Consider the following 25,802-nt stretch of genomic DNA (forward strand, 5'->3'; position numbering starts at 1 on the left):
TTGCAAGTTACACTATTCAGTTTTTCAGATTGAAGTGTATTGCTTTTAAGGTGTTGATTCACTTACTTATACCATCTCAATTCAGAAATTAATCAGTAATCCTAACTATAATCAGCAATCCAAGACTTTCTAACACATATGTAAATTATGCTGAATGAAAGTAAATGCAAATTCCTTCCTGAACCTCAGATACTCTGCATGATTTATCTAGAATTTAAATTCTAAGTACTACCATATAAAAGCAAAAATTACAAGGTGACTAAACTATTTGTTTTTATTTTATTATTTATTTATTAAAAATCAATTTTAGAATGCATTTGAAATTTCTACAAGTTTGTAATATAAGAGGCAGTTTATAGTCCTGTTGAAATAAATTTCTCAGCTGTTTTTCTCTTTCCATTGACTTGAATTCCCTTTTTGAGTAGCCTCTGTGTTCTCCCTGTAGCAGCTAATGCAATTTCAGAAACAGCTCTACTACAAGAAATCAGTTTACACAGTAAAAGAGAAAACAAAATCTTCAGTTTTCTACTGTTTATAGGTAGAAATGACCTCAATATTGAGCTTCGGGGTATCCACTTTGGTAAGTTGTCTCATATCAACAAAGCGGGACATTTACTTTGCAGTGCGTACTACTCACTGCAATGGGCCATTCTGTTACTTTCAGTGAATTTGCCAGAGAAACATGGTGAAATTTACCTTCGGTATATTAGATACTATTTCATAGGTCACTCCACAGGCATAATATATGTTTTTCAAGGATATCCTCCTTTTCAGGCTCTGGGTAAAACTCTAGAAACAAAGTAATTTCCAGTTACTGCTTTGCTAATGATTACTTACAGCACCTTTAAGACAAAAAAAAGCTTGCAGTGCAAACATTTATTTTACCACATAAGCACATTTTTGAGGACAACAATTTAGGAAGTTCCTTTTCAGTATTCACAGTCCTTAAAAGTACTCCTCACAGCCCTGTGCTCAGTATAAAATGCTGCAAAGTTCAAATAGGAACAGTTTGCTCCTGTTTTCTACTGAAGCTGAGAAACCTGTAGCTGTAGGGAGTCCCTAATATGCTTACGCTAACATTTCTCATTTTGTCAGCCACGTGTTAAAAAGACAGAAATTTCCTTTTGCTATAGCAAAGCTCAGCTCTGATTTCTAGTCACAGCTAGGTTAGCAGCCACATCTTTCACTGCTATAGTCACAGACTTGGTATGCTTCATTATCAGATTAGTTAGCCTTTACATCATGAACTATAAAACTTAACTTTCACCTCAGAAGGCATTTTAGACAAATGAAGCTAACAAGGGAAAATATCTCAAATACAAAAAGGCAAGGAATTCAGATATTAGTAAGTTATTCAGTAGCACAACAGCTGTTTGGGGTCCCAACCCTGCCTCCCCTTCCCACTGCACAATCTGAAGCAATTCTGAAATAAGCTCTTGGTCTCAGTTGTCTGGGAAACAGAAAGCAATGCAATTTTAGGGAGTATCTCATTGTCTACAATACTTTTTTTGCTGTTGTAAAAGTAGTACCTGCTATACTCTGAACCAGATGAGGTTTAAAAAAGAACAGCTCAAGGGGCTATAGTAGACAAGCACAGCAACCTGTGTTGATCTGTTTTTCATTTGTTTTTCAGGAGATATGCAAAACAAAGCAAGCAGCTAGGAAAACAATCATAAAATCGGAGATATAAAACAAAATTAGTAATAAAATATGAACTTATTACCTGCTTGTTATAAATATTGGCTGCAATCCTTTTCCGTAAGACCAGTTCCATTGCAGCAGGATGGCTGAGCTGCACAGTAGTCTTCACTATTAGGTAAATCCTCTCATTCTGAGGAGTTACTCTATTCAGATGCACTGAATCATGGACAGAAGAGTCCCAGGCAGCAGTGGCTGAAACCTACACAGAAAAATCACATGGAAAAAGGGAAATCAAAGCCTCAGTTACTTTGACAAATAATTTGCAATGATTTAACATGGCACAAGACAATTCTTCTGTGAAAGAACAGTAAGTACCATTGAGCAAAATTAAGCAAAATGACCCATGTATAATAAGGAATGTATCAGAAGAACCATAAAAACAGGTGTTAAGATACCATAGAACATGATGCAGCACACAATCCTTGCCCCAAAAGAAAGTTTACACCCAGGGGAAGGCAGAGGGGAAAGCAGAAGCAAAATTGAAAGAAGAAAAATAAATCGTATTGTATCTATATTGAAAGTTTACTGAATTCAATGACAAAGCTTCCACTTGTTAGATTAAGCTATAATTTTCTATACAGAATAACCTTGTTTCCATCCTGCAAAACATCTTTTTCCTTCCCTGCCTCCTTCTGAATCTCATCGTGCCATTTTTTCTGCAAATGATCTTTTAAGTACTGGCCTGAAAAGGCACTGAAAGTGGAAGAAATGCAAGTTGACTGGTTCCACGTATGTTCTGGAACTTCTTATTTCCAACAATTCCCAATTTACTAGGCTTAAAAAGGAATCGCACTACAAAAGAAAAATCTCTGTCTTGTGATGACAAGAAAGGAAGCAGTTTCTTTTGAAAAATCAAACAGCCCTCAAGAGAAAGGATGAAGGGAGAAGGAAAGAAGAAATTGGACTTACCTCATCATCGCTGTGTTTTATGATCGGCAGATAAAAGAACGGACTCCCATGCTCCTTTGGTAGTATTGAATTAACTCCTGATGCATGGGGACCTATAAGCTGTTCATTAGCACTGAGGTCATCAGCTAACGAAACAAACGTGCAAAGAAGGAAAAAGTTTTACACCAAAGGATATTAATATAGAGAAGCTGTAATAATTTCATAATACATTTTGTCCTGATTAATCTTACCATGCATTGTTTGAAAAATAAATCAAGCATATAAAATGGGAAGTAAAACTAGGCTAAGATTCATTCTGAGCATGTCCTCACATGATCTAAACAGAATTCCAATCTATTTTTAGGTGTTCATGAAAGGAACTTACCCAGCCAGAAAGTTCCTGATTTACCCGAACTCATCTCTTATTTAAATCAGTTCTGATGTATCCAGATTGAGAACAACAGTACTAACAACATCAGGTTTTAAATAATACCAAAAAAATAAATAAATTGTGCAGTGATCCATAAATGTATTCTATTTGTCTCCTGTCTGCTAAACTCTGTTTACAATGAAAAACAAAAACATTTCTTGTGAGCACTGATGAAGGAGTTTTTCAAAAGCAGTGTTCAAAGAAGATATTAGTGTGCTACCTGTATAAACATGTCTAGGAGCACAATAAAGTGCTGAATGTGACAGGGCTTGTGGATCCTTCTCCACTTTATGCCTAAGAGTTTACACTTATGGACTTACTCCTTACACAGTCCTTAAATACAGTGCTAACTCCAGTCTCTTATTGCTTAACAGCACGTCTGTGTTCTAAGAACAAAATTCAATAGTCTTCTCATAGTTAAAACTAAATGCCTTCAAAGGGAGAACATTTAGATACTCTAACTCACTCTTCATTAAAACATCAGTTTAAACCTCTACAGATAACTCAGATCTGTAACAGCTGGGAGATTCCACAACATTCTTACAACATGTAGATTTGTACATCAAAATGCACACAAAATGATTCTCTCTCTTCTTCCATTTAAACTAAGCTTGCTCTTTCACAGTTTTTTTCTTGAATAAACAGTCCTTGCATGTTCCCTGATTAGCACCTTAATTTTAAAATAATTGTGCTTAATTATTCCAGTGGGTGTAATCAGAAGAAAGAACATCCTACAATCTATACCAGACACTGCCATTGACAGAATTCTCTTGCGTCTTCTTAGATAAATTTAAGATTCACTGTTCCATCTATCCATTTATTATTAGAAACTAAATTTTCTTATTTGCCTAAGTTTCTTAATCTGTCATTACAACATACCATTCAAATCAAGGAAGAGGACGGGTATATGTGTTTCCATTCCTGCAGGTGGAATCCTGAAACAAAACAAACTGCTGTCAACAAGGAAGTCCAATACATAACAAAACTAATTTGGGCAAACGGATCTCTGTGCAAGATTCATACTAACTGTAATCAGTGACTAATGCTGTCAACATTTTGATGGCTAATCTGAATGCCTGTGTTGCACAACGTTTTGCCTATCTTCGCATGTAACTAAATACAGTGCTTTACCAAAACTTAATTCACACACTTCAGTGTATTTCAACTGTTACAATGATAGTTCTAAACATCCCACTCTGTCTTTTATAAAATCAACTGCTTGCAGCCATCTCACACATAAAGGCTAGCAACCTTTGAAATAAACGAATAGGTAACTACTGACATGACATAGTCTTTATAACGATACATACATTTCTAGCTACATGACCACAGTATGCTTCAGGTGAATAAGGGGAAAAAAAAAAGTCTTAAGTTTGAGAGGAAAAAATACCGCTACATTATTCACCCAGTGAATAAGAGATTTAGGTATTATCAAGGACATCATTGTACACTTGATTAGACTTGTTATTTCTTGTCCATACTTCCCCAAATTTAACCTGATGCATTCTTAATTTTACAAAGTTAGTTCCAACCTTACTTAATACACAAATTTAAATGAAATTAAAGATACGTTAGTAGAAATTTGAAAGGAAGAAGAGAACAGCCTTTAAAATTAGAATATCTACCCTTCACACCCTGAACTCAATGAAATCATCATATTCTATAATTCATTTTTGAGACATTCCCCTATTTTTTTTTGTGCTGAAAGGAGTCAAACTACAAGAAAACTCTCAGAATTTAAAACAACACAACACAAAAGTAAAATACTTTTAGATTGAAAGGTGATGTTCAAACCTTCAAAGCTATCTCAGAACTACCTTTTGAAGTAAGTTAACCAGGCAACTGTCGCTTACATTCAGACCAGCATCAGACTGCATGCTAGCTCTGTGTAATTTGTGGTGGTATAAGAAAATGTAGAAAGCTATAAAACATCCTGAGATTTTTACCTTCTAAGTTTGCAATGTTCCTACAGAAAAAGCTAACCACTCTGATGGGTTTTTTTTCCTGAACATACCAATTTGCAGGTGCTCCGGGGATTCCACTGCCTGGTGCTGGAACAAACACCGCATTCCTTTCTTCCGTCAGCCCTACCCACTGTTCTACCAGCCGAGCTTCTCGTTCTATATCATCCTCAGATTTTTCTACAGAGGAAGAGGTTAACATTATATATAAGACACTTCTTTTGTTGCTGATGAAATAGGGAGTAAAGTACTTATGAGTGAGTTCTTAAGCTTCAAACCTTGCTTATTGCTGATCTTTTGAATCTGCTCATCTAAGTATTCTCTACGTTTTATCAATGCATCAGACCATCTTTCTCGTACACAGTTTAAGTCTTCTTCCTAACATGGAAGCAAAACGGAAGTTATTACACTTTGTGGTTAAGATCAAACAGCAGTGAATTTTGTGATAGTTTCACCAGAATTGATATTGAACAGCTTGCATGATGCAGAAAACTTTTTCCCCCAGATAACATGCACGCTAATTAAGTACCTCATCACCCATGAATGGAAGCTTATTTGCTTTCAAATCTCAAATTCCAAAAGGAGGAAAATATGACAACCTCGGTTATTGAGCAGGATTATACACCATAGGCTAATTATTCACAGAAGTGGCAATTAAACTTCATAATAGTGCATGGAATTGGAAAAACAGGTATAACAAGTTGATTGTAAGTTTTCCTGAAGATTAGACAGGTCAGTATACCCTCAAATCTGCATGAAATTTCATTGCTAGCAGTTGCTATCAGTGCAATTAAAAGGTTTCTCATGCAAACAAAACCCATCATGCAATCATGCTTTGTGGTATCACAGAAAATCTGGTTCATTCTTCACTGTGATTTGTCAGGAAGCACATAAACAGCCCGCAAGAAGTTAGTACCTAACTGGTATTTTTGAGCTCGCTGTAAATTCTAACACATTATCTTATGGGATGTCAGCATTCTCACCAAACTAATTTTACCTCTGTAAAGCTGCCTACTAAAAATAAGATTTCTGTGTAAAATCTCTACAGTGTTTTACATTTTTAAGCATTTCTTTTTCTGGCCTTTGCCAACTTTTAATCAACTCTTCTTTCAAGTTTCCTCAACTTTGAATTATCACAAAAGAGGTTCAAGGTTTCTAAGCTTGGAAATAGAAAGTTTGCTTCACTGAACTTCTGTACTCCCCATACCCTCATCCTCCACTTGCTCTCCCACCAGCATTTCAGAAAACTGCGTAACTCAAGAGGTTAAGATACTTTCTTTATAAAATAAAATTTAAAGAGACATTTGTTGTGTAATTTGGTTGAGAAAAAAAATCTGTAGCTGCAGGGCTTTCCCCCCCCCAAGATACTCAATAGAAACTATTTTCATTTTAAATTCAAGTTTCTTTAGCTTTTATTCACGTAGCAATTTGTGTAGCCCATTAGGAGAGCTGACTGCTGAATAGTAGAGAAAAGAGCACACTGCAAGAGTATAAAGTCAGTAGGTAAATTGAAATAGCAGTGTTTTATAGCCCAAGTAGCCTCCTCTTAAATGCATAGCATATATTTCAAAGCTGCTTTTGCTTGCACCATTATGCTTGTCCATTTGAAAGCTGTTGGCTATTAGCATTAGCTGTGCCCCATGCCACAGGATTGACAGCAACAGCATCAATACCTGGTAACTATCCATATCACCACCATCATCCTCCTCCTTCTGGTAGGAGAAAATAAATTTTGTAAAAAACAAAAGAACATGCATTTTTCAACAGAAAAATCCCAGAAATACCCCCAAACCATGAGTGCAAACATGTCTTGATACAAACAAACTTGTAAAATGTTAAAATTGCAACATTCAAGTAACCAAAGTCTACTAAAAGAGAGGATCAGATCTTTTCTTCATTACAGACTATAGCATCTCAGCCATGATTTTAGAAGTTATATCCAGCAAAAAACTAAAGAATTTACAGAATACAGCACCAGAAAAAGGACTGAGCAAGCATACAGCCAAACTTTACATTTACAGTTTTGTCTGTACTTAAGGTTAGAATTACTTGTGGTTCTGAATGACTGAAAGCACCATGCTTCCCTGGCTGGCCTTTTCCATTTGTTCTTTGCTTTTGCTATTGAAAGAATGCTTCATTTTCCATATGAATTTGTCTAGCAGCAGCAAGAAGCCATTTATACTTCTCAAGACCTACTGCATTCAGTAACAGCTTAAAAAGATAAACGTTATATCACTATAAGACATAATCCCTACTTATTTTCATTTCGTTTTACTCTTTAACTTGCACCATTCATATATGAGAGAGAAAATGTCCAAATCATTAATCTGGTATTAATTCCACTGCTGTAAAATTAGAAATGACTACCATATGCCTATGGTCTTGCATAGAATCCAGATATCACAATTAGCTCTTTATCAGTTACACACTAAGTTACAAGGAAGCTGAAAAAGAAGCAGCTTTAGCGTCCTATACTCACATTAGCCTCAAACACTTCTAAAACAGCAAGATAATGTGTCATGTACCAGTGTGTGAACTAAGGTCCCTTTTGGAACTTTTGGGCAGGGTCTAGTATAGCAAAGTAAAAACAGAAATTAAATCAATGCATGAAAAAGTAACTGTCTTACCTGATAGCTGTCCAAGCCCCTTTGCAATTTGGTCGATCTAGCAGTCACACCACCTATAGAGACTGAAAGAATTGCTTCTACCATGAGAGGCAACGTTCCTGAATGTTGTACAGGTTTCACTGTCACCTGAACTCTGCGAGAATGACCCTGAACAGGAAGGTAATTGATAGAGAAAGAGAAAGGGAGAGAGAAACAGAGGGAATCTAAGAATAAAATTAAGAATCAATATAAGAACGAATAAGGCAAAAAGGAAAAAGACATACCTGCCTAAGCTGGAAAATCCCCCCTGTGTTTACATCCTTTGCCTGATGGAGTTCAACTGCAGTATATTCTCCCATCTCATTCAATTCTTGTATGGAAATCCACATTTCTATTCTTCGAGTGACTTCATTCCACCTAAAAAGACATACCCACGAAAACTAATGGTTGCCTCATCAAAATATGCTAAGTGTGCCATAGGTAATAGAAAGCCTCCGGAAAGCTGACGAAAGCATCCATGAGTAATTTATACCTGTCTCTCAGTGTCCTAGTTTTAGCATGAAGAGAATCAACTTCCCAAACAGAAGTGCCGTTGCCTGTACATCTGTGACCCCACACCTCAATAGCAAGAGCTCCTTCTGAGATGAACTCCAAAAACTCCTCTGTGACATTCACAATATAGTCCTAGAAATCAGAAAAAAAACAAAAGCACATTACAACAAATGAAATGAAATAATTGTAAGTCCTCAATTGGTTTGCAAAGACTCACCAAACAATTGCACATCTGTATGGTACAAGCATACAGTTTGGTTCATCAAGCTTGACTTCGGTCACCAGAAAACAAATCATTTCAGCAACTCATACTTTGCATATCAAGTATCGTGCTTTGAAAATTTATATAAAATTCCCATCCCAGCTCCAATAAGATTTTTAAAATAACTGAGCTTGCCAACCAAGTGTATAAAATATCCTTATATTAACTACAATTTTCTCTGTACACAACGAAGATGACAACTGAACTTATAAGATCATTTTCCACTTTACTGCATTACAAAGAGGTGATGAAGTAAAATATTATAACACTCAAAGTATTTTCAAAAGTCAGTTATATGATTTGATTCCATCCTACCTCCCCCCCCGAGGGAAAACAATGCTTAAATTCAAAACAGCTTAAACCAAATATACCATCCTTCTGATAATATTGTTCCATGCTAAAAATAATTACCCTACAATGAGAGAAGGTCACTGTAAAATGAGCATCTTTGCTCTGAGGTGAAGGCACATCTGGATCTACAATTGGTGCTGCTACTGTTGACTCGCATTGATCCCAAAACGTGTATTGACAAAAGACAAAGTTGGAGAGATTAGGTGGCAGTCCGGTTGCTTCTTTTATTTTCACCTGAGTAGACAAGATGGATATACTCATAAATATGATTATTTCTTCAATTATATACTTCTTAAAAACAAACTATTTAAACAAAAAATATCAACAACCAAGATATTTTGAAAGGTTATCTCCGATTGCCTGTTAAAGATGACTCTACTCAGGAAATCTGTATTTTGCATATACATAAATGCATGTGCAAGGAGAATAGTTACATGCATCTAATTAGACTACCCATGCACGTGCTTCCTTTGAGGAAGACAATACTCTTGAGGGAAGAACTTTTTTGTAAAAGAAATGAAATCCAAACACTGATACTACATTAGATAATCAAACAAATCATAGCAAGCTGTTATATGGAAAAACTATTTCCCCTTCTGTGTCTGCCATGAAAGGCAGTCCTTGTAATGTCAGTATTTATTATATAGATCTACATATACTAGAAACAAATGCTGATCAGCTCAGTTACTGGCAACCATGGCCAGTGAGACTGCCATGCACTGAACTGGAACCAAGAGAAGTCTTTCTCTTTTGAGAAAATTCTGTTTTACCTTTATAAAATCTAACGCAAAACATTGTTTACATAGTTTTGTGCTTAAGACTGACTACACAGTTACAAAGGTCTGAAACTGTTAAATTCATCATGTGCTCTCACTTACCCTACAGGAGAGCTTTTTTGCTCTGTGAATAATTTCTCCATTGTTATCCATGACTTCCAGACTCCCACTCTCACTGGAGTTCTCAGATGAGTCATCTCCTTCTACCACACGTTCTGGGACAGACCCAGTGACTCGCATTACTTCAACATGCAATCGTCCTGCAACCTAACACAAGAAAAACACTAAGAACCTGTGCACAAATAAGTCAAAGACAAAGATGGTAGATATCTTACTCTAGGAGGTATACAGAGACTGCTTACTAGCATTGAATGTTAGAACTGAACAGCTCAGAAGTATCACATGAAAAGTAGCAATGCCAAAAAAAGAAGAGAAAGAAATATAAAGAAGCTGTTTGTATGCAGAACTATCAAACTTTTTTAAGAAACAAACAAACAAACGTTATCCACATAGGTATGAAATGCACAGGTAGGAATCTGAACACTATTTCGCATTACCTCCCCCTGCTGGCTGATGATAGGCACAGCATATTGCAGCTTAACATCATAGAAAAGGCACTCCAAAAACACGTTTGCCACACCAATTAAGTTATGATTCTCTTGTGCTTCATAAAAAGGATCCCCTCTTTTGCCAATGAGCTTCCTTATCTGTTTTAAAGAGCACAAAAGTTAATTCAAAAACTTTAAGCATGGCAATCAAAATCGAATTACCAAGCAATACAAGATCGTGGCTCAAAAATTAAGTCACTACCACATGTTTCTGTCTTTTCCTGTTACACAAACAGAAAGGGAAATCTAAAATGAAATCTTTGAGATGAGACATACAATCCTTTCTTTGCTGTGGTAAGTATAAAGTTCACTTTACTTTTTAAACGAAAGCACAAATAATCCTGAAGACCAAGAGCTGTCCTAGCTGCAGGGAGCCACTAGTAGGGCAAAAGGTAAGTTGGAAGATTACTCCCACTTAAGCCTACAACTGTTACAATTACTCAAGAGGCAAGATCATATCTGCAGCAGTTTCTACGCAAGTACCTCATAACAGCCAACAAAGAATTTATGCAGATTCCTGGCATGATATGCACACATCAGTGAATGTTAGCTCCTTCCCTTCTCCTCCTCTTTCATCTCCATTTTACTTACATACTTCTATGTAGCATATACAGCACATGCATTATGCATGACATATGGTATGGAAAGAATAATCCTGTCTCAGGAAAGTATATTGATACATTGGCAGAACGTGCTATCAGTTCTTATTAAAGTAAGCAAAATTGTTTTTGCCTTTAATGGGCACTGATAAAATGCTCAGCATCCCCTGTATTACAACTTCAAAGATTCCCATTGTTCTGTCTGAGGCAGAGAACAAAAGCACAACAGCTATTCAAGCATATTTGGTAATGATTCTTGTTACAAGTAATTCAGGTGCTCCATATTGACCATATGACAGTAAGATATGCCTCTGATGTAAACCAACAAGTTTTCAACAAGTTCTACACTTATTGCTAAACAGGATCTGCTACTTTGATTCTTGGGAAACACCACTTGGTTTTCACAGAGATACTGATGAAGACTACATAATCTTAATCGATTTCTTCACTGTTTTAAGGCTGGAGGATATACAACCAAAATTACTGGATGTTTACCATTTTAAGACAATGTTCTACACCACTGATACGTTCTACACTAGCATGGGCACTCTAGTCATCCTAGCTATTTTTGATACTGACCAATGTTTAATCACTATTTCCAATGCAGCTTGCTGTTTCCATTCAGAGTTAATGCCTATATGCATGACATTTGCATAGTGGAAGGTAAACATAAGCCTTAACTGCTGTCATGAGTCACTAGCAGCCCAGCACAACCATATCTGAGAATGTAAGTGAGGATAAGATATACCCATGTTTTACTCTGCATAGGCATTTTGTTTACAGTTGTTTCTTTTTTCACCACAGTACCACACTCTTTCATATACAAAGTCATTGAACTTCATCTGCGCAACATACTGAAAGGGGTTAGAAGAAAACAAACTGTGATCCCTTTCAAAAATAAATATTTCATACCTCAGGAATTTTCTCCTTCCACTCTTGATAGAGATCTCTCATGTCAATCAATTTGTTCTCCAGTTTCTCAATAGTCCACACTTGAGTAGCCTTTCCTTTTCTCCTCACTTGAATAGCAGGCTCACTCACTATTGCTCCTCTCTAAGCCAGAAGAAAAAAAATAACTGTAGGAACAGTACATGCATGCGAGTAGCTTAACCTTTCACTCAAACTGTACTCCTAAAAAGGAATAAAATTGACAACATACAGCTTCCTCTGCATGCCAGCCATACCATCTCCGTCTGCTAACACAGCATATCCTTACACATCTCTGAAGATTCAGACCTCTTTTTTCTTCTCAAGCAACTTCTATTCACACAGTATCACTAACAACTCTCAGTCAAATAACTTACGATGAGTATATGATTTTAATTGCTACCATCATGTTTACAGCAACACTACAACATGAAAGCACTTTGGAAAAAGTTAGAGGGATCTTAAACAAAACCGGTCATTTTTGCAAACAACTAAAATGCAGCACTTAGGTTTTACAGCAACAGAACACAAATGTTTGGTCACAAACCACATTCATATGCCTTTATCACACACTTGAAAGAACAGTAAGAGCCATACTTAATACTGTGATGTCATTTTTAGGTTAACCACTTTCAATATATTAAAATCAGGTAGCATCTATGTTTTGTCTAAGGATAATCTAACAAAAATAAAATGTTATTACCTTAAGTTGATGATGAAGGATAAACGGGAATAAAACTATTTCATTTTTCCAGCACTATTACTATGCTATTACCTTTTTGTTGGCACTGAGGTTTTCAGCAGGGATTTGAAGCGTTACTTGATAATCTGTGAGCTTACTCATTTCTTCTGCTAAGAAGTTTGCTTCTCTCACCAGCGTATTTGCTTTCACTATCTGCTCTCGAAGTTTAGCCAGGCTCTGTCGAAACAATTCATCCCTGCAGTGCAGTAGGGAACATGAAAAATACACAGAAACCTATTTCTATTATTGGAAAGCTGCAAATAGAGATGCTAACAAAGAATTTTCTGAAGCAAGTGTAAGGAGAAATGCCATACTGCACTATGTCAGCAAACTGTTGGACAGTTTTATGAAGGAAGAACAGTGTTCACATATTACACAAATATATTATTGTTGACATAAGTCTAGCAAAGCAATACCCAAATAAAGAGGGCATAGTACTATGACAGCTGTTACAGTGATAATTTGTTAAGAGCCCTAAGGGTATTCTTTCAAGAAATGAAATAACTGCAGTTGTCTTTGCCTTTAATCTGCAGTCAAGTTCCATAGAAACTACCAGTCCCAACGTGTAATACTTCATCTTAATAAAAACTGTTCTCATATCGTGACATTGGAATCTGAAATCACTGCAGGCCAAAGCTTTACACTACAGCCAGGGCTTTGCAGTTCTACAGACTCTTGGATCACGCTGCATATATCTCAAAAGTATGTATCAGAAAATTACCTTAAGTAGTATTTACCGTGAGTACCTTTTAACTAAATCAGTGAATGAGCACAGGTTAAACCTTCTGCACTCTGTACACACAACAGTTTCTGGACAAATTCCAGAAAGGTTTGTAGGGCCTGTCTGAGCAAATCACTTCCAACATACAACCCAGCAAACCTGCTGTGACTCACACTATACCTCCACCTGCAATATACCTGGGAGTCTTACCTTTAACTTGCTTTTTCAAAGTATCACAACTACCCTTTGAGTAAATGGAAAGACCCCCTTTCTGCCTCGTTTGTAATCCCAATAGAAACTATTGCATCCCATCACCTTCTGCAAAAAACTCATGATCAAACTTCAGACACTCCCTTGTATTCGGCTTACATGACTCTTCACTGATACTGTATTAAGGTGACAAAGTACTAACAGCATTAGCAGGTAGGTCTGAATTTTTTAGAGCCTACAACACGCTAAAACACGCTCCTTTGTCTCTCTAATCTATCTGGCCTGAGCTTGCAGCAGTGGTGGATTTTGCTACAACTAGTAGTTGCAACACTAGTTGCTACTCTCAATAGTTTTGAAGTCCATTTTCTCCATATCTACTCCTAGTGTTACATGGAAAATTCTCCTGCTTCTGTTTGTCTGGCTATGAAGATTAAGTGAGCAACTCTGGCCCACTGCAGTGACACATCCCACAGAATGCTCTAATTTTGAGTTCACCCAGAAAATGAAGATAGAGAGAAGAATTACTCATTAAGAAGTACTTCATGCTGAGAGCGTATCACACCTGCAACCACTACAAGACAGCTATCCCATTTGAGAAGCAGAAGACCACTTTGATCTGCAAGCACTTAAGAATTCATAGGATTCAGCTACAGCCAATCCCTTCCTTCACCCAGGAACCTGCATCTGGCTAGCTTTTTGGGGTTGCTCCTACACCATCCTTAGCTTTGCTAGATCCCTCAGAAAGAGGTGGTTTAAGACTATAAGGAGAACTCACAAGCAGTAATGATAGTTCAAGCAACTACTACGGGTAGTTCTTATTTTCTTATGTACATGGCAATTCTGATTTTCTGCTGCTATGGCATCATTCTTCCAGAAACTTAGCTAAAAATTATGTTTCAGATGGCCAGTCTTAATTTTTACTACACAATAAAAACATGACAAACTTTGTCAGCACGTAAGCTGCAGCAAACAATCCACTGAATACAAAATACTCAAACTCTTGTTTAAGCCAAGCACTAACAAAACACCTTCAAATCTCACACTTGCAAAGTGTCACTGCAACATCTTGGATTCCCAGTGCCAGATACAGAATGCTGACTCCAAACAAACTAAAGCTCTGCTCCAGTACACCACCACCATCCACTGCAACAGATAAATTTGTTCAAAGTTACAATGGATTTACTCTACACCAAGGGGTTTTAGCTCTGTATCAGGTATCATCAGTCCTCCCACAGTCAGCATAAAGCTAGAATAAACTCTGCGTAATGTATTCTAGCTGATCTGACAGACACAACCATGTGCTCACATCTGATGCTTATCAAATTCCTTCCGCTGGCTGATCCGGTAGAGTTCAGCTCTATTAGCAACAGAACGACATCCAGAAGTGCACTAACCAAACCTTATGCAACCCAGACACTCGGTCTTTCACATGTTATTTGCATTGAGTCTTCCCATGTTTTCTGCATTTCTTGCCCTCTGGCCAATTGGCTGTTGAATATCCTCTACAAGGCTTTGTTACCATGCTTTTACAGAAGAAATCCATGAAGTCCAGAGCCAAAACACCTGCTCAAAGCACAGCTTCCTCCCCCTAAAATCTTATAACAAATACTGAGAAGCCTGGCAGAATTCTTAGTCTTGATACCACTCCAGATTTTCATTTTTATGTCATTTTGTGGTTACGGTGTTTGGTTAATTTTTCGACTATCAGTTACAGTGTTATCTTTCTGAATCTCAGGGACAGAAAAGGATGTTTGGGTTTTTCTTCTGCTGTTTCCTCCTTTCTGTTGCATCTCTTAGAGATACACCTTCCTTTGCAACTGAAGTGGGTTATCAGTGATATCTTGATGGCATTGCTGTGCCCAATATTAAACAGCAACGATTCTCACCAGAGTGTTCTTTATTTCACACTCCTCTGCAACACTAAAACAGCCTGCAAATCACAACTGTGACTCTGCAATACTTTACATTCAGTTCACAATAAAACAATTCTGTTTTTAGCTCTTACAGGGGCAAACAATTATTTTAATTGAAGTTGAAACAGGGCAATGCTTCTCCCTAAGCTTGCCATGGAAAACATTTTAGGCATCATGGCCGAGTGTGTGAACAGATTGCTTTTATTTTTTCCAGGCCAAACTTGGCAGAAATTACAATACAAAAGCGCACATAGTAACTAAACTAAGATCTGTTCTGTTCTATTTTTAACATCTGAAAGCTGCAACAGAACGTTGGCTTCTGTTATTTAGACAATTCTTGTACATTTATTTATTTACGGTGAAAGGCAAAGCAAAAATAACTGAAATAGGAAAGCACACTCAAACTCTCCACATATAGAAAAAACACTGAGCGAACAATGAAGTTCTGTTTGGTTTTTTTTTCTAAGAAAAAAGATAGATGCTTACAAGTAACCTATTAGTACACCTAGTCATCCTTCCTGAACAAACCTAAAGACAGAATACTTGCTTGTACACAGAAAACCTATCAGACAAAAAAATCACCTGGGTTGCTGACCCTGGAACTCCATGGAGCTTCCCTCTATGCTTAGATGCAAATATGCGCTGCTTAAACTCAGCTCACAACTTCCTGATCTGCTTCTTAAACACCTCTTGCAAACCACATAGTGATCTTTCACCAGAGCTTTGTTCAGGTGCCATGCTATTCCTTTGCAAAGAGCTTTTGGTATTTTTTACCTAATTGCAAGTCTTTTCTTCCTTAACAGCTCTAATATACTTTATTTGACTGTCCTGCAGTTCTTCTGGCAATCTTCTTCTAAAGTTGGCCTTCATTTAGAAACACATGTACAAAACTTAAAGACCCACATTATTTTATTTTTTGTAGTTTCAGACTGCAAAATACTGTATTTTCATTGGATACTCTCAAACACACAAATAATCCCTAGTGGACAGCTTAGCATGAGAAGACAAATTTGTTTGTATGCTGTACTTTCCTTTCTTCTAACTTAAATGCTAAACCAAACATTCCAGAAGCACATGTTAAGTAATAAAACAATTTAGAAGTACTGTAACGCTGATCAATGTAAGTGAAATTCTTATTTCATATCACATTAAGTCAAACAGAGGAAGATGTTGCACATGCGCTAGGGATTAGAATGTAGCCCTAATTAAGGCCCTAACACTTTGATGTAGGCCAAACTTAATTCTACAAAAATATACCGTTTCTGACAGATAGTTCAAGTCCCATCTTTTACTTAGAGCCCTTCCTTTGTAGTTATTATCAATTCCCTTATTTTAGGCATTTTTTAGACATGAAACAGCATTCCTCCCGCATTCTCACCTCTCTTCTGTCCAGAGATTTACTTTCTGCTGTGCAGTCTGAGCAGTGTAGGAGAGTCTGTCGCTACCATGCTGATGCTGCCTTTCTGGAGAGAGCTGTTGCCGGAGCTGCTCTAACTCACGTTCGTACATCAGCCGCTGCTCTTCGAGAGCACTCCGCTTCTCTTCCAAGTACTGTTTCTCCAAGATCTGCACCACATTTTGTACTGGGTCTGAGATAAAATAACAATAATATTAAAGGGAAAATGTCACTTCCTTTATTTATATGGTAACAGTAATCAAGATAGCTCAGGCTCTTTGCAAACACTGAATGTTCGTTGCCCCCAAAAACAAAACCCAAAATAATAAACACCAAATTACATAAGTAAATCCAAACAAGAAAAATGTCGTGCAAAGAAGCTACAATAGCAGCTAACATCCTCCTCTACTGTGTATGTCAGTACTGGGGATTTATAGCATGTTCCAGAATCTCAGCAGGAAAAAAAGAATACATGGAAAAATGAACAAACCAGTCAGAAGAAAACAAGGAAACAAAGCAAAATACAAGGGACAATGATGTTAACCAGAGAAGGAAATTATTTCAGGAAGTAAAAAGCAATTTACTTTCTCCGTTTTGGCAGAGAATCAGACACTGAATTGCTGCAGACAAAAACTGAGACAAACAGCTAACCAGTCATGCAAGACACTGCAGCCATGCACTTCACAACACTGAAGCAGACAACGTTCTGGAGGGGACTACAAAGTACATTTCACCTCAGAATTGGCCAGAGCAAATACCCATTTAGATATTCTGACTTAACAACTGCTTGTGTCAATTAAACCTTAATTACATCCAAATTAAACAAGAATTACTTGGTATAGTGCCAGTTTTAGGTCCAATGGCAAGCTATATGTTTGAAAGAGAATTCAACAGAATAAGCTCCTTCTATATACTACCAGCATATGCATATACATCTTCTTCATGCATATATATATGAAGTGTTAAATACAGCCAAAATCTGGTTTGCAAAAGGATCAGTTTAAATTAATATATTCTAGTGGCAGCACATCATAAAACAACTGCTCATTGTGTATACCAGAAAGGTAAGGAAGAGGAGGAGGTTCCATAGTTGGAGTGGTAGAATATTAAATAGAGAAAGTAACATCTCAGCTCTAAGACATGCCAAGATTTTCAAACAAACAAAAAGACACTTCAGTTTTAAAATAATTCTTTGTGGTGTCTCTTTCATTTTGAAGATGTATTAAAAGAAAATTTTGTTGTGACTTTTAAGGATACCAGTCCATCAAAAAGGAAGGGGAAAAATAAACCTACATTTAATTTTACTGCCCTGTTTCAGAACTCAAGGTCGACTTCTCAAAAAATAATAACTGCCTGTGATTTAGTTATGATTCACCTTGCATTCACTACTGAAATCCAGACTTAAAATTTTTGTGCGAGTGTTCCTGATGCTACAAGGCTACATGAAACAAAATCTGGGTTACTACAGCATTAAGTAGAGGATACACGACAGCTTCCACAAAGGATTCATCAACTATATGCAGGTCACCACAACTGGCACATATACTCTCCCTCAAAACAGATCCCTTGTATTTGTACAAACGTGGTATTACCTTATTCAGTAACATATAACAACCTACTTAGTATTAAGGCTAATGAGTCTGAATTTGCTAAACTAAAGTACTGTTTGTGACAACATTTATGGTTATCTAAGAGAGTCATTTCACAAAACAAATCCTTTCTACTATAAATGCCAGAAAAGCAAACAAGATCTCTGGGGTTCTGTTGTTAAAGTGGATTTTAATTCACCGCTCAGCAAACTTTTTGAAATACTGAGATTTACGTAAAGCACATCTTTACTTTTTGCAGAAAACCACTATGATTATAGATTGTTACAGTAGCCCACATCTTGTCAATGAGAAAATGACACTGGCTTCACACAAAGGCATCTTAAAGAGGCCATTGTGGTGGAACTTCAAGTAATGAAGTTAAAAAATTGTCAATATAAATAGCAACCAAACAGCAAAACAGTGATCCAGATGTGCCTTAAAATAAACAGAATTACCAAGTTTTAGTACATGACATTCTCAGAAGTATGTTTAGCTATTTTTGGCTTTTAAAATAGCCAACGCAGCAAAAAAAACCTGACTGAAATGCATTCTAACATTCTAAACTACAAACCATGTTACTCCCGTTGATCTGCATCCTCCTCCTAACTCATCCAGATAACACCAGAGTCATTTTCATGTGCATAGATTTCTTGTATAATCCCTAACATAGTTTTAATGCTAAGAATAGCTGAGAAACCAGGTATTAAACAGCAGGCAGAGAAGAGGGATGGAAGAAATTAAGGTCTATTGTGTTTGGAAACACAGGAAATGAATCTAAGGCTTAGTCATTAAGACTTTTCCTAAATTGCTCCAAGACCAGCTCCAGTGTCAGGGAACAGTTCTTTCATACCAGTGATTTTTTTCATTTACATTTACAGAATTACAGCTACTTTAAGATCACATTATACCAGGGAAAACATTTCCAACAAGCTAGTCCAACATTTCTAATTTAAGCCAAAATCATTACATATGGTGGGGAGGGACCACGATTGTATTGCAATGTAAAACGTAAATTCACACCTTAGAAAAGCCTCCAATTTATTTATTGAAAAAGCTTCTCATAGAAAAAGCAAAGTCTTTTAGTGAAAAACTAAAACGTGGCATGAATTATTGTCATGGTTTTGTGCTGTCAATATTCTACAGCACAAAACCATGACAATTATAAAACATACAGTTGTAAGATGAACAAATAAACTTTTTTTCACAGTTCAGAAGAACGACGAACAATGTTTAAGCTGGATTTAAACACTATAATTCACTATTTTGGATTTCCCACACAAAGTCTAATTAGGGAAGATTCTACCTAGTGCTTGCCAAATGCACAGTAAATTCCATACAGTGTGAGAAGCATTACGTCGCACCTCTTCACTTACTTATGTGGCAAAAATAGTTCAGTGGTCCCAACAAGACCATTCATATGCAGTTACATTTCTGCAAACTATTAGAGTATTACTATTTTATAGAAAGAGCATAATTTTACACAAAGGATGTAAAAACGGTGTTTGATTACCTTGCTACATTTCTACTTAATTCACATCAACAATCTGTTAATCCGATAATAACAATGCTGAAAGAAATATTATAGATTTTGTGTAAGTGCAATTTTCTAAGCAGGCTAGAAAGAGGTTCTGACATGTACTGCCTTGCTGAACTGCATCAAAATCCCCACCCTGAGCTGTACTTTTTTGTTTGCTTAAATGAGAAAGTGTGTAACCTAATCTCATTGTTTACTTAACCACTGCACCCTATACACGAATAAATCCTTATCAGCTCAGCATCAGAAAGTTGTGGTACAATGCTGATCTGACAGAATCTCATGAAAAAAGTGAATCTGTTGAAGCAGGGAGGGAAGAATCAGGATGTTTTCTTTACAGCTCTTTTCAAAGTTTCACATTTTCCTCATTATCCTCAGAGTTTCTCAGGAGCCAGATGTAATATTTGACACTGCTATATCTGCTTACATGCTATAAAATCTAATGGTTATGCTCAGCAGAAATCAGGCTATTTACTTATAGGGAGTTACTGTTCTCAACTAAATGAAAGGAAAAAAAAACAAAAAAAAAAAACAAAAAAACCCAAAGCAAAAGAAGATAAACTCTTGCTCCAGGCTATATCAACTTCTCATGGGAAAGAAGAAAAGCAAACTCGTAAGTATCATATCATATATATGAAATATAAAACCAAACCAAACAAAGCTTTCTCTGTCCCAGTCTCTTTTTTTTTCCAAAGAACATAAATGATAGAATTAATAGGTGTCAATTATTTCATTATTTCTTCTATTTTCCCCATATTTGTTTTCCCACTATAAATAAAAAGCACTGAAATAAATCTGCTGTACTATCTACTCAACAAACTTGAAGTCTGTTCTAAAACTAATTTAGATCTGCTACCAAGAAGATTCAAACTGGTAAAATGCTATCTTAGCTTGGAATGAGAAGATCAGCCAATAACACTCACAGCCGCTTGCTTTGTCAGGGTTTCATTATCAATTATCACTCCATCTTAGTTAAGAACACCTACATAGGAGTGAGAGAAGGAGACAAGAAGTGGTATAATGGGGTTACGATGTCTCTGAAATTGTGTGATGCGTGAATGCAAACAGCATCTCTACTAGAAAAGCACAGTCTGCGCTTTAGGAAAGACATGGAAAACAACCCAGCTAAGACTAAGACAGGCTTGAACCCAAGTCAAAAAAACCTAATGAACTGAAATGAAAAGATGTCTGAAATACTGTTAAGAATGCTAACCATCAGCAAGACAATAACACATGAAAATCAAAATATGCAACCCTCCACTCAAAGAGCACTAACTTCTTGTTGGCTACTGCAGTTTATTCAGACTCTCAGTTAGTGACAAGCAGATCAAGCATCAATTAAGGCTTTCAAATTTCTCTGGCAGTATCATGCATGAGCCAATCAAGTTCAAAACCTTTATCCCAGTTTTGGCACAGATACGGGATGGTTTGAGACCTTAAAACAGGCAAGAGAGTCTTCAGAAGGGATGACAACACTGAAGACCACCAGGATGGTAGATTCATCTGAAATTCGTCTCCTGGTATGAGTGAACCATAAGGAGAATAACTGTGTTATCAAACAGTAATTTCATTTCACCTTAAACGGTCCGAACCTGCAACTCACTTGCACACACACAAAAAAATCCATTCAAATCACAATGAGACCATAAAAATGTGCAAATGATTTCTACATAATTATGCATAGGAAGCAATCACGCTGTAGTTAAAAGCAAAAAATAAGGAAGCTGAAGAGGAGACCAAGAAAAAGAAAAATCAGTGTTGTACTTCAACAACTAAACCACAGCAGAGAATAGGAATAGTATGAAGATACAAAGGAAGGAGAACAGAAGAAAAAATAATGAAACACCATCTACTACGCTGTCTTGGTCAGAGAAAAAAAGGCATTTGCTACTGAACTTTTGTGCTGTTAGAAAACCTGTACAAAGCACTCAACATTCCACTAAGTTTTTCATCATTTCTTCATTCCCGTATCGTAACACATGAATTATGAATTGCCTTCTGGAAACCAATAAAATATCATGTTATTTTATACATACTGTATATTGTATATGCCATATATCATACCATCATTTTTATATACCGTATCTTGCCTAGAATAATTGTCCAGAAAAGGCATCACAATAGGTTTCAATAAACTCCAATTAAAAACAATTTCACAGTGATCAAGAAGCTAAAAATTATGCTAGCTCATGTTTTTTTACTACAGCCTTGCCTCGTTAAGGTTTCCATGTCTTTTTAATATAGTTATAGTGGTGCTGGTAATGTTCAATGCAAAAAGGAAGGATGAAGCAGACGTATCTTGATGTGCATTTTTGCCTGCAATAACCTGCAAAACTCAAAGTCAGAAGGACCTAGGATGATGATTTTACTTGCATAATTACATCTCAGCAGCACTATAAAGATTAGCAGACATGCAGATGAAGCTGTATGTCTGGGCAGAAGCTAACTAGTAATTGTCACAGAAAAATTTCTTCTTACCTCCTAGACCATTTGTTCAGTACTTACATTTTTATGTAAGTGTATACACACATACATATATTTTATATATATTTATATCAAGGCTTTAACACAGATAACAAAATCTTTATAAAGGATAACAATACCAAAGATGTCCAGAATGGTATGTGTATATAAGGGTGTACATATATATACATATATATGTATGCATGGAAATATCCACTTGGTTGTAACTGCATTCACATGTGTGTATGTATATATGTCGATTATATACAACATGCGTATGCACTTACAACCGAGTGGCTATTTACACCTGATATTTCTGTAAAACACCTTTTGCTGGTTATGCCCCAGGGCCACTGGGGTAACTGTATAATTTGTTTTTATCTAGAATTCAAGTTAAATTCTGAATTTATTAAATGATTTCCACACACAAAATAAATAAATAAATAAAAATCTTTGGACTTCTTAACTGCCAGTTCTCTTACCATTACTATTCAGTGTCTTCATAATAACTTCCATTTGAGCAAACTCATAGTTGTAGTCTGGTTCTGAAGAAGCTTCACTGGCTGCATCCAGATCATGCTCTCCTAACAAAGCTTCTTTCTCAAAGTCCTTCAGCCAGTCTCGTCGTTTCCTCTTTGGCAAATTGATTCTGTGTGAAAATAAAAATTCAGTTTCTAAAAGGTTTATGAAGAACAGTGCAGGGAAAAAAGGACTGAACATAAGAAAGCTGGTAAGTAAATATAAACTATTACCTAAAAAAGTGGTTGTTTCCCCATAATATTCTATCTCCATGCCATAATTGAGTGACAGAACATACCAGTGTACCATTAACGCAGGATCTGAAAAAAGAAAATACAACTTCAGACAAATTCTAAAACTGAATGGTTGAGAAGTATTGTTTCTCTCATGTATAGACAGTGATTTATATTACACAGTGTACAAATCACCTAGGTTCTCAGTAAAGTATAAATGAGAAAGTTACTGGTCCAATTCCTTGCATCAGAAGTAAACACAAAACCTCTTTCCCTTCCAGCTCTGACTGTTGCAAATTCTCATTAAATACACAGATAAGATTAGTGTTAGCTGAACTTGCTTTTTATTGCCCCTTTTTCAAACTGAGTCACTACCTGTTTCTTATGAAGTCTATAAACTTGCTTGCATATAAATCCTATTGATAAAGCTCTCCAAGATAAAGGTTAATCCATACCTGTAAAACATACTGCTAACATACAAGGCACTCAACTATAAGAAAATACCCTAAGATCCAAACTGCATACTTTCAACTAAGCAGTAAAGACAATAGTACTGCTTATCTTAAGTCATCAGAGATTAAGTGATAAAGACATTCAGAATTCTATGAAAGAATCCACAGTGTCTCCTAAAACAGATAGTTAAATTAAAGCAAGGAAGCAGAAACAAATTGAGAATGTGACTCCACAACACATATTTAATACACACAGTAATAGTGTTGGTCTTTGGATCTCTTTTCTCTCCTCTTTTCTCAGAAAATACCAAGCTTTACAAAAGAAAGTTCTCAGAGGCAAGTTTTACCCTCCCACAAAAAGAGCCAGCCTCCTATCCCATCATCAGCTTGAAATAGCCAGGTGCAACTCAGTCACCTTGCTACCACACAATATATAAATAAGCAGTGGTACCTCATTCCTAATGATTACTTTCTTGCGATGATTTATTCTGAGCTAAACCACTGATAGCTCTTTATTAGGCAGTGGCATGTGGAAGTGTGTGAGGAAATTTTAGTTCTACCTCTGAATTTCACCTACTAATTAAAGTCACTTATATCACAGCTACTCATTGATAAAAAAAACAAAACTTCTGACTTGGAAAAATAAAAATAAATACAATAATCTTCTGGTAATGGAAAGCAAACATTTTGCTGAAGTGCAAGCAAGTGTTGATGAACATCCTTACCTTGCATTTTCTTTTGGTGTGAGTGTGACTTCTCCATCTAAAGCAATGTCAATCTCACAGTGTTCAGGCTGGATTCCTATACCGAAGAGCTGTATATCCTGAGAGGTATCTGCGCCAACTCTTGTGTGATCCTGGAAAATAAGCCATTACTAAGAGAGAAGAAAACTACTGCTGTTTACATAACAAAGACAATATTAGTTGAAGCACTGAGACTTCACCATCAACACGTTGTCCTTTGCTAGGTACTTTTATAGAGCACAGATGGTGCCACAGTAGATTTGAGGACTGGGAAGGTCACTCACAAACTTCTGTTCTGCTCTGCACTTTATCTTCCTACAGCTTCAAGGAGAGCAAAATAAAGCAGCTGACAAACAAATTCTGATTTTAAAATATTCCAAGACTACACATGCATATAAGCAAAGATACAGAGAATAATACAGAGAAGAAAACAAACCATGTCATGCAGTCATGTGAACAAAGGATGACAAGGAAAGTAAACTGAGACACACAGAATTGGCTGTTTTTCAGAAGACAGCTATATTAATAATGCATCTAAACATACTAATCTCCACATAATTGCTAGTCATATTGTAAATCTTGCTGAAAAACTGAATTTTTCTACTACATAAGTTGTACTCTATTTGCTGCTGTTCAAATATAAACACCTTATCTCAACCACTAAAGCAGAAAAATATGCATAAAACAGATAAGATGGTCTTTTCTATCTTGTTGACAAGAAATTCACGCTTACCAAGTATTTCCTACTCAGCCTGCCTTATTCGGTTTGCATTTGAAACTGTTTCACTCTGACAGGAAGACTATCCTAAACTGGATGGTACGGAAGATAGTAGAACAAGGAAAATATATTTCAGCACATTTTTAACGGGGCCTTCTTCTCACTTTCCCTCCTCACCTGGCATCATTTTTCCTTTCTTTTTTTTTTAAAGCTTTTTCTCCCATGGAAGCCTATGGTTACTCCAATAGATTATGGCTAAACATGATCCCTTTACGCTCTAACTCACTGAATATTTAAGAAAATCCTCAGCCCCCTAACAAAAAGAAGCATTTTACACCAGGCTCTGACTTCAGGAAGCAAAGCTCTTTAGTTCAAAAAATAATTCCATTCACATCCTGATTGAAAAACCTAGTATTTATCTCAATGCTGAACACTTCTTCCACTGCTGACAATCAGTAGATCAATTAGGAAACTACTGAAGCTGAACTGCAAGGGAAAAAGTAAACCTGAACAGCAAGAAGAGTCCTATTCTATTTTACTTCAACTAGTCTTAAGAATCTAAATACACTCTGAATTATAAATTGAGCCAGAAATCAAAAGTAATAAATGTCCCTTCACTCTATGTAAACATCTTATACACACTCTTACCTTCAAATAGTAAACCAAAAGTTCATTGAGTGCAGGGTCTGCATTCAGGTTCACCAGGTAACACTTGTCATCTCCAACCTTGATACCTGAAGACTCTAGGGAAATTCCCATACTCTCTAGCTGTCTTTGTCTCTCCTGCAAGCACAAAAATAGATTAATCTTGGCTGCTGCAATAAGTAGAGACAAGTATACCAAGTAAATAAAAGTAGAGCATCTAGAGCTGAAAATTAACACACCCTTTAGAACTTAAAACAGTGGTC

At 36.4% G+C, this 25,802-nt stretch overlaps 1 protein-coding gene across 4 annotated transcripts in view; it reads right to left on the reverse strand.

Annotated features, from left to right (window-relative positions):
• The window catches only part of KIF13A (kinesin family member 13A), a 108,759-nt gene that overhangs the window by 14,152 nt on the left and 68,805 nt on the right, over positions 1-25,802 (reverse strand). For 3 of the 4 annotated variants that reach the window (XM_072328736.1, XM_072328740.1, XM_072328739.1), the window contains 20 exons: positions 25,543-25,677; positions 24,159-24,289; positions 22,982-23,068; positions 22,712-22,878; positions 16,626-16,836; positions 12,437-12,599; positions 11,647-11,787; positions 10,085-10,234; positions 9,630-9,794; positions 8,812-8,985; positions 8,119-8,270; positions 7,871-8,003; positions 7,608-7,754; positions 6,654-6,692; positions 5,259-5,358; positions 5,034-5,160; positions 3,899-3,954; positions 2,611-2,735; positions 1,724-1,900; positions 697-789 (listed from right to left, as the gene is read on the reverse strand). In XM_072328736.1, coding sequence (XP_072184837.1) covers positions 697-789; positions 1,724-1,900; positions 2,611-2,735; positions 3,899-3,954; positions 5,034-5,160; positions 5,259-5,358; positions 6,654-6,692; positions 7,608-7,754; positions 7,871-8,003; positions 8,119-8,270; positions 8,812-8,985; positions 9,630-9,794; positions 10,085-10,234; positions 11,647-11,787; positions 12,437-12,599; positions 16,626-16,836; positions 22,712-22,878; positions 22,982-23,068; positions 24,159-24,289; positions 25,543-25,677 — 2,673 coding nt within the window. The remainder of the gene's footprint in view (positions 1-696; positions 790-1,723; positions 1,901-2,610; positions 2,736-3,898; positions 3,955-5,033; positions 5,161-5,258; positions 5,359-6,653; positions 6,693-7,607; positions 7,755-7,870; positions 8,004-8,118; positions 8,271-8,811; positions 8,986-9,629; positions 9,795-10,084; positions 10,235-11,646; positions 11,788-12,436; positions 12,600-16,625; positions 16,837-22,711; positions 22,879-22,981; positions 23,069-24,158; positions 24,290-25,542; positions 25,678-25,802) is intronic. The other variant, XM_072328737.1, reaches the window with a different exon arrangement.

Source organism: Excalfactoria chinensis, chromosome 2 (assembly GCF_039878825.1).
Source record: "Excalfactoria chinensis isolate bCotChi1 chromosome 2, bCotChi1.hap2, whole genome shotgun sequence".
NCBI lineage: Eukaryota > Metazoa > Chordata > Aves > Galliformes > Phasianidae > Excalfactoria > Excalfactoria chinensis.